General features: G+C 44.3%; 1 protein-coding gene across 1 annotated transcript in view; it reads left to right on the top strand.

Moving 5' to 3' along the window:
• Nucleotides 1-10,000, top strand: part of LOC127007540 (neural cell adhesion molecule 1-like) — a 165,017-nt gene that overhangs the window by 127,922 nt on the left and 27,095 nt on the right. The window contains exon 10 of the mRNA XM_050878709.1: nucleotides 9,912-10,000. This exon is cut by the window's right edge and continues 62 nt beyond it. Coding sequence (XP_050734666.1) covers nucleotides 9,912-10,000 — 89 coding nt within the window. The remainder of the gene's footprint in view (nucleotides 1-9,911) is intronic.

Here is a 10,000-nt window from a genome sequence, read left to right on the forward strand (position 1 = left end):
ACTTGGAATATGCGGTACAGTTTTGGTCTCCCCACCATGCAAAGGATATTGCTAAATTAGGTGTTCAGCGTCGGGCAACGAAAATGATCCCTTCCTTGCGCAACAAATCCTACGAAGAAAGGCTTTCCACCCTTAACATGTTCTCTCTTGAGAAACGTCGCCTCCGAGGAAAACTGATCGAATTTTTTAAAATACTTAATGGTTTCACGAATGTAGACAGATCAACATTGTTTATGATCGATGACACTTTGCGCACGAGGAACAATGGCGTAAAACTCAGATGTAGACAAGTAAATTCAGACTGCACCAAATTTTTCTTCACCAACGTTGTAGTGCGAGAAAGGAATAAACTTCCACCATCAGTGGTCCAGTGTAACACGATTGACTCCTTCAAAAATAAGCTCGACCGTCACTTCCTTCAACTTAATATCAACTAGAGTAGAAATGCAACGTTTAGGAGCCTTCTGATTAATGTAAAATCACTTAGGTTTAAGGACAGACCACCTAGTCTGGACCATGGGGTCTGTGTGGTCTGATTTTCTATGTAAATCTATCTATGTAAAATCTCTCAATCACTTAGGTTTAAGGACAGACCACCTAGTCTGGACCATGGGGTCTGTGTGGTCTGATTTTCTATGTAAATCTATGTAATTCTCTCTCTCTCTCTCTCTCTCTCTCTCTCTCTCTCTCTCTCTCTCTCTCTCTCTCTCTCTCTCTCTCTCTCTCTCTCTCTCTCTCACTAAACTTCATCCAAAACAATCACTCACTTTACAAATTATCTAATGACACACCTCCCCACTTCCCCTCCTCTCCTCCTACCCCCCTGTTCAGGTCCTCGCCACTAAAAAATAACTAACTAACTAACTAACTACATTAACCTGAGCCTCCTCATAAATTATGTGGCAGCGCGCCCGCCGCCATGGATTATGCATCGGCCTTGTTAACATTATTTCTAGCGCGGCAAAGCAAGGCAAAGCTGTTGAAGGGAGGGCGATCAAACACACACAAAGCCTCCTCGCCATCCATCGCTCGTGAAATATACGTTAAAATAATTATGTAACGTTCTGTAGCACTTGTTTTGTTTCTCGCCCGTATTCTTAAATGTCTCTGCCCCTCAGTTCGCCCGTTTGGAAAGCCTCTCGTCGTAGAAGCTGCTGCTGGGGTTTGCATAGACTGTTTCGTGATCTTAGTGATACTTTTACACAACTTCTGCACCACGAACGGAAAAATCAACCCCCCCCCCCATTAAAATTAAAACCCGGCCAATAATCTTCTCAGTGGCCTTCGGAAATCGTCGTAATGAAAAGAGAGAGGGAGAGAGGAGGAGAATAGTGAAGAGATCTATCTATCACATCTGTTTGCTCGTTTGTGAAATATCCCTTTTAATATATCGTCCTGTACCTCATTCCGCTAGTCACTTATGCAAAATCCTTTTAATATACGTTCTGTACCATCCATGTCCTTCCCCTTTGAAATACCCCTTTAAATGTAGCGTTCTGTATCACTTCTCTGTTCTTTAAATTTGAAATACCCTTTTAAATGTAGTGTTCTGTATCACTTCTGTTCTTTAAATTTGAAATACCCTTTTAAATGTTGCGTTCTGTGGCACATATGTTCGTCAACTGGTGAGCTATCCCTTTCAATATTTAATTCAGTACCTCATTCGTCTAGTCAGCTGTGAAATACCCTTTAAATATAGCGTTCTGTAGCACACATCTGTCGAGTTAATCGTGAACTATCCGATTTAATGTGTCGTTCAGCAGCTCATCCGTTCGTCCAGCGCGCGTGAGTGTGTCCATTCGTTCAAGTTCCGTTCTCTCTGTTTCCATTATTTTAAGAGCTTGACAACTTTTCATCATTTATATATATTGACACCCCGCGAGAGTCCGGGCGTCACACGTGCATCTATGAGCCGATTTCACAGTCCAACACAGTGTCTTCGTAACAGCCCGAACCAAACAATAGAATCCCATACAATCCTAAATGGTGAAGTCTTCGATGCCACACTAAACACACAAGACTTTTCCTCTATAGTTTCATCAAATTTGTGAACTTAAATATAAACACCAGACACTATACAAGGAAATTTCGAAGGGTCTGGTATTGGGTTGGGAGCTTAATAACCCGTCATGGGGAACTGTGGAACTGGCCCTGTGCCATCACTTGTTGTATTATTTATTTTGTGACGCGTACTGCAAATATTTACTGTTTGTGTTTACTTTTCATTAATTAATCCACGTCTATGTTTAGCTGGCTGGCACGTTTGTTTTATATTTGTTATTGTTGTTGTTGTGATTGTATTTTTTTATTTATTAGGGAGAGAAAAGTGACACAGCAAAAATGTTTCAGTGATTGAGAACACACACACACACACACACACACACACACACACACACACACACACACATATGAGAGAGAGAAGAAGAGTGTGTGTGTGTGTGTGTGTGTGTGTGTTTTAAGCCCTAAAATGTTTAACGGTATGAGCTTTTTCACGTTCGTGGTGCAGAAGTCTTGTCAATCCATCACTAGGCTCATAAAACCACACGAAAATATTACCCACAACAACCTCTACGAAAGCCTTACCAAATATATGTGTGTAAGCTCCGAAATGTTTAAGAGGGTATAGGCCTTAAAGAACCATTACTACGTCAGCCTCCTCAGTCTCCTATAAAACTAGCCTCAAAAAACACCACAAAAGCTGTACCAAATGTGTGTTTAGGCCCCGAAATTGATACGAGAATATATAGACCTTCAAGAACCATTACAAGATCAGGTTCCTCAGTGAAACACTACCAACAACCTCTAGGAAAGCCTTAAGATAATATATAGGCCTCGGAAAACCATTACTACATCAGCTTCCTCAGCGTCCCATGGGTGTGGTCGGCGAGGGAAGGTCAAACACACACCGGGTATCGATCGCCCTGGTTGAGTTTCGCTCCGCGGCTCGACTTCAAACACAAAGAAAAAAATGAAAAAAGAAAAAAACACTCGCAACTCACTCACTCGCTCCCAGGCTGCGTGCTGCGACCCGTTCATTTGTCAGGGAGGGTTTTCTTTCTTTTTGTTTTGTTTTTCTCTGTTTTGTTTTTGCTCTTGAGCAGCTTCCTTTACTATACGTAATAAAAAAGAAAAAAAACGCACTTACTGACTTACTGGGGGAAAGGAATCATGCCAGTAGCCAGTTTTGTTTCCTTTCTTGTTTTTTCGTCTTTTCTTTATCAGTCATTTATTTACTTGGTTAAAAAGAATCCTACACTCAAGTTAATTACCGTCAGGGGGAACAGAGTAGCACGCTTTCTAACTCCAGTTCGGAAACACTTCATGAATAAGATCAAAATAATTAACAGCAAGACTCTTCTCAAAGCACAACACAAACTTGCACTCATACACCCTTTAAGAGACTCCATAATAAGTATTCCCCGTTCCTATACACATAAAAAAAACATAACACATTCCTATTCTCATATAATCATTAAAGCAATTCCATAACCAGTGATTCGAGTTAATATTTACATAAGAGAAAACCAACGAATCCCTCCACACGAGCGATTATTAAAATATGTTGACGGATCAGGCGAAAGAAGAAAAGCAGCCTCTCTCGGTGAATGAGATGAATTAATACGAGGAGAAGCCTGAGCAAGCAATGAGCGTGGCTTCATCTTTAAGTCGAGGAGTAAAGAAGGCAAAGAATCATGGTGGGTGGCTATTCCGGGAGGAGGACGAGGATGAGGAGGAGGAAGGGAAGGATGTCGAGAAGAGGAGGTGATGTAATAATAGTAACCGGGGAAGGAGGATTTCGAGAAGGAGAGGGACGAGGAGGATGAGAAGGAGCAACAGGAGGAGGGAGAGGCGGAGGAAAAAGAAGAAGAAATAGTAGGAGGAGGAGGAAGGGAAGAAGGAGATCGATAAAAGAGGAAAGACGTAAGAAAAGAAATAAGTGCAGGATGATTTTGAGAAGAGAAATGATGAAGCTGCTAATAATTACGAGAAGGAGGAAGATAATGAAAGATGGAGAATAGAAGCAGGAGGAAGAGTAGGAAGAACAGGAGGAGGGAGAGAAACAAGAAATACAACAGGAGGAAGCGTAGAAGGATGAGGAGGAGGAAAAGAGGGTGTAGGAGAGGTAACTGGAGCATAAAGATTTCGAGGAGGAGGAAAATAATAATGCAAAAAGAAGAGAAGGAAGAGAAAATGGAGGAGGAGGAAAACGAGTAAAAAACAGTAAAAGGAACAAGAGGAACATGAGGTAGAGGAACAGAATGAACAGGAGGAGGAGGAAGAGGAGGAGGAAGATAAAGATTGCGAGATGGGGAACGATAAGGATAAAGATGATGCTAAAAGAAGAGAAGGAAGAGAAAATGGAGGAGGAGGAAAGCGAGTAAAAAACAGTAGAAGGAACAGGAGGAACAGAAGGTAGAGGAACAGAATGAACAGGAGGAGGAGGAGGAAGAGGAGGAACACTACACACTACACTACATACTACAGCTTGGCACGAGTCGGCGAGGCGAGGCGAGGCAGAGGCAGCATCAGGTAGCGGAGGTGGTGGGCGTTGCGTCGCTAGCCATTAGTTAATCAGGGGAGAGTTAATTTGCACGGCGCCGGATGTAAACACTAGAGGGAGCTCCTGGTGGTGGTGCGTGGTGGTGATGGTGATGGTAGTGGTGATGATGGTGGTGGTGGTGATGATAATGGTGGTAGTGGGGTAGTGATGGTCGGGTATTTTAATGACCTCTGAATGTTCCGATCCGCTCTTCTCTCTCTCTCTCTCTCTCTCTCTCTCTCTCTCTCTCTCTATCTCTCTCTCTCTCTCTCTCTCTCTCTCTCTCTCTCTCTCTCTCTCTCTCTCTCTCTCTCTCTCTCTCTCTCTCTCTCTCTCTCTCTCTCTCTCTCTCTCTCTCTCTCTCTCTCTCTCTCACAGGGGATATTACAACAGTAACTTTCTTTGAGGGTCCAGCCGCTAGAGGTCGTCGAAAGCGTGTTCGTATGAGCGCCGATTCCTCTTAGCGCCGACGAGAACGTCTATGTGTGTGTGTGTGTGTGTGTGTGTGTGTGTGTGTGTGTGTGTGTGTTGGCGCGGCCCCTTACGTGACGCGCCATGGCGGGACGTGGGCGATGGTGTGTGGGGCGATGGGGAGTCTTTTCAGGGCGGGACGGGACGGACGCGAGGGCTGGCGGGGCTGTTTACCGGCGGCCCGTGACCCCGCTCATCAGCCATGCAAATTAGAGTCGACAGAAGGCCAGTGGTGGTGCTTCGGCCAGCCTGAGCCACGCAGATACTCTTAGGCTTTCCAGACAAATGCAGACACTCTTTTTAGCCTTTTCAGATCAACGCAGTCTCTATCAGCCTTTCTAGAACCTCTCTATAGTCAATTCAGACCAGCAACGATCCTCCCAGCATTTTCAGACCCACGTAGACACTTTTTATAGCCTATGAAGACCCACGCAGCCTTCTCTATAGCTTATTCAGACCCACGTAGACACTTTTTATAGCCTATGAAGACCCACCCAGCCTTCTCTATAGCTTATTCAGACCCACGTAGACACTTTTTATAGCCTATGAAGACCCACCCAGCCTTCTCTATAGCTTATTCAGACCCACGTAACCACTTTCTCAGCCTATTCAGCCCCCACTCAGCCCCTCTCAGCCCCTGCCGTTAGCCCTCTTCTCTATCGCGGTCACTATAACTGTCGGGAACCAGAAAACGAACAAACAAGAGGAATAGCCATAACAGTACAGAGTAAACATCTCATAGGACAAACACTAACAAAGAGGGAAACAACGAGGATAAAGGAAAACAGATACCCAGAGAGGAATGAGAGATATACAACTGTGTAAACATCTGACAGGACAAACACTAACAAGAAGGGTGACATATATAACAGTGTAAACATCTCAAGTACAAAAGAGGGGAAACAACGAGGGTAAAGGAAAACAGATACCCAGACTCAGATACAGAAAACAGATACCCAGTAGGCGTGGTCAGAAAGTGTGAACAACCATTGAAAAAGACTCTGACCCGTGACGTCAGTCGTGGCGATATGTTATGAGCCAATAATTTAACAGAAAAATCACTGAGGGAGTGTCTTAAGACTGACTCACGAATAGCAGGAAAAGTAAAACAATACAACATAATGAGCGAGCAGATGAGTGTGACAGGAAGTATTGGCCATTGGTTATGTAGAAAATTAAGGGCGTGTCAAGGATGTAAGTCCGCCTCAAGCAAAGAAAAATGTGGCCTTGAAATCAGTGGTATGAGTAGACCGAGCTTGGTTCTCGCCTCAAGCAGACCTGCTACTCACTCAGCCGAGAATGGCTGTTGTGATCTTAATCGTGAGTAGAAATTCGAGAATCTAAGGGAAACCGACTGTATTGTCCTGGAGATTATAATGTAGGACATGTGAAGTAGGATTGTGAGTGGGACAGGATTGTGATTATTTGTTTGCGATGTAAAGCAAAGGTAACACCACTGGGTGTGGTATTTGGTGCTTCCGTGACTTGTAGTAAATTATACTATAGGAATGTGTAGTAGGATTTTGTGAAGAGAGCACATAATGATTGTGATGTAAGCAGAGAGATACAAACCTCTGCTTGTGGAACGACGAGTGTTATTATTATTGGCAACAACTGAGCACATATTGTAGTATTATGTTTAAGACATGTCGTTTGTCATATGTTGCATCCATTGCTGAATATGCCAGTGTTATGATCGTCTGAGCATAGAATATTGCGTAAGGCAATTACTTTCATTTAATTTTAAATAAATGTATATTTTCTTTTTCCCTTGTTTATCCCCGAACACCAGTCTCCAATAACAACTTAAGCCGGATCACGCTACCAGGGATACGAGACGGTGAGATCATTTATGGAGTAATTAATGAGTGATAAAAGAGTTGATTTAATACAAGAAAAGAAGGGTCCAAAATAACAGAATTTCTTCACGACTCACTCACCTACGAATTCGTCACAGGGATTTTGTGCGTATGATTGCCTGATGAAGTCTTACATACACCTTATACAGACAAGAAAGAAAAAAAAACATTATATAACCCAGCACCGTCCTCTCCTATAAAAACACATACACATCCACATTAAGAAAGAAACATCTGCTCTAGTCTACTCACTCCTCCTGCCCTTATACGTAACTCCTTTCAACGTTTTCCTGTAGTTCCTCCCTTTACTGTTCAATTTCGTAAGTTACATATAGCTCGTACACCACCTCCCTCGCCCTTCTCCTCCTCCATCCATCCACATGATTTAACCCCCGGATCCCTAAAAACACACATAAACATACATATAGCCATTGAAAAATTAATCTTTTAGTAACTGAAATTGACCTATCTTTCGGCCACTCCTCTAACTCTTTTTAGGAGCTGTGAGTAACGGGCTTTTTTTCATTATTGCTCCCTTTTTTATGCTCTTGAACTGACTCCTTTGCTGTAAAAAAAAAAAATCTTCCCGTGGTTCACTTACTGTCCTCTTCTGTAAGCCATCTAGTTCATTCGCCACCACATCACACTCCTCCTCCCTTTCCCTCCCTCCCCACAAGACGTCCCTCCTCCCTTTCATCTTGTGTTTGACTTGTATCAGCCCCGAAACATGCACAAGCTCTACTCACCCAACTTCGAGGCCGGGCAAACAGTCTTGGGATTGTCGTGGTTATCTGTTTGAGTTGGCGGGCTCGAGGGTTGTCTGTCCTCGGTGTAGTCAAGTGTTTGCTGTAAGGGAGCCGAGCCGAGCCATTCTCGCCATGGTTTTGCTGTTACAAGGATGAGTCTGGAATGAAGGACTTAGTGTTAGATAATTGGTTAGATAATGTTCTACCACCACTCACTATTACTAACAGCATCACCACAATACGTAACACAGGCCCTAACACTACCCTAACAGCAGCTCCCAACCCAACCATTACTGCCCCCATTTGAGCTCAGCAGACTCCTTTCTTTTCGACTTTATCTAAGACTAACACTACCATCATAGGTCCCAACACAACCAACAACCCTCCATTTGAACACTTACGACCTTGTCTCTATTCCACGACCCTTCCGATTCCGTCTCACCCTTACGACCCTTTTGTCTCACCCTTACGACCCTACTGTCTCTTTACGCCCATTCTTTCTCTCACCCTTCTGTCTCACAATTACGATAATTTTGTCTCACCCTTACGACCCAACTACTGTCTGACGCCACCTCTCTCTCTCTCTCTCTCTCTCTCTCTCTCTCTCTCTCTCTCTCTCTCTCTCTCTCTCTCTCTCTCTCTCTCTCTCTCTCTCTCTCTCTCTCTCTCTCTCTCTCTCTCCTCTCTCTCTCTCTCTCTCTCTCTCTCTCTCTCTCTCTCTCTCTCTCTCTCTATCTCTCTCTCTCTCTCTCTCTCTCTCTCTATCTCTCTCTCTCTCTCTCTCTCTCTCTCTCTCTCTCTCTCTCTCTCTCTCTCTCTCTCTCTCTCTCTCTCTCTCTCTCTCTCTCTCTCTCACCCAAGACCGTTTCGTCCCTCCCTACCATTCTATCTCTCCCTCCGTCTCCTCCTCCTTCTCCTTTCCCTCTTCTACTTTTCAGCGTTACAAGTGTCCTTCAGTCTGGTCGTCGGAGTTAATAACAAGAAACGAACAACGCAAAACTTCCGACACTCGATTCAAGACTTGAAAAACGCCATCCTCTCCTTCTGCCTCTCATGAACACAATTACGATGCACTTCTAAAACGTAACTGGATAACGAACGTACCAGAATCCCCCCGAGAAAAAAAAGGACAAAAAAATAAATCACTGAATAGAATAAAAAGTAAATCAGAAAACTAGGAGTCAACTGAAACATTCTCTTTTCTTCTCCTCTCTTCTCTTCTCTTCTCTCCTCTTCTCTTCTCTTCTCTACTCCCCCCCTTCCCCCCCAGCCGCGCACGAAAGAGAAAATCATAAAAAAAATGAAAAAAAGAAAAGACAAAAAAAACCACTGAATCGAATAATAAAGTGAATCGCAAAACTATTTGTCAAACTAAAACCGAATCGCGACATGATGAAAGCTCTCCTCCTCCTCCTCCTCCTCCTCCTCCTCCTCTTCTTCCTCCTCCTCCTTCACGAGTCGTTTTCTTTATTGATTGACTTCGACTCCACGGCAAAGAAAAAACGGGGAAGGAGGAGGATTTTTTTTTTACGCGCGAGGGCTTAATTACTAGAAGGAAGGGAGGGAGGGAGGGAAGGTAAGGTTTCTGACGCGCCTTTTATTTACGACCCTTGTGTCTGCCCCCTACGACCTTGGCCTCCCCTCCGGTACGACCCTTCACTACCCATAACCCTTCTGTTCTGTTCTCCCCAAGACGTTGATCTCTCACCTACGATCTTTTTGTCTTCCCTAAATCCTTGTCTCTTCCTTACGACCCTGTCTCTCTCTTATGACCATTGTCTCTCCCTTACGACCCTGTCTCTCCCTTACGATCCTGTCTCTTCACAACCTTGCCGCTTCCCTCTCCCTCTCTCTCCCTCCCTCTGTCTCTCCATTACGACCTCCTCTGTCTCTCTCTTACGACCCTGTCTCTTCCACAACACTTCAGCTTTACTCTCCCCCTTACGACCCTTCTGTCTCTCCTTACGACCTTTTTATCTCCCCCTTACGACCCTGTCTCTCCCTCACGACCCTTCTGTCTCTCCTTACGACCTTTTTATCTCTCACTTACGACCCTGTCTCTCCCTCACGACCCTCCTATCTCACCCCTCCGTCTCCTCATAATCTCAAGGGAAACTCATACCTCATTAAATTACCCTTACGACCGCCCTCATTATCTTTAAGAGCAACATAAAGATTTCTAAACGGTGAAAAATTTCTTCTTCTTCTCTGTCAAATCGTCTAATGTGTCACCCAGTCTGAACCTTTCCATCAGTCCATAACAGTTCCCCTTTCTTTCTCTCTCTCCCCATGCAGGACAGCGGCTACGTGGGCAACGGCATGAGCACCTCGCGTCTGCTGGTCAACGTGACGCGAGAGCACCACGGCTCGACGGTGGCGTGCGT

Source organism: Eriocheir sinensis, chromosome 35, assembly GCF_024679095.1.
Source record: "Eriocheir sinensis breed Jianghai 21 chromosome 35, ASM2467909v1, whole genome shotgun sequence".
Taxonomy (NCBI): Eukaryota; Metazoa; Arthropoda; class Malacostraca; order Decapoda; family Varunidae; genus Eriocheir; species Eriocheir sinensis.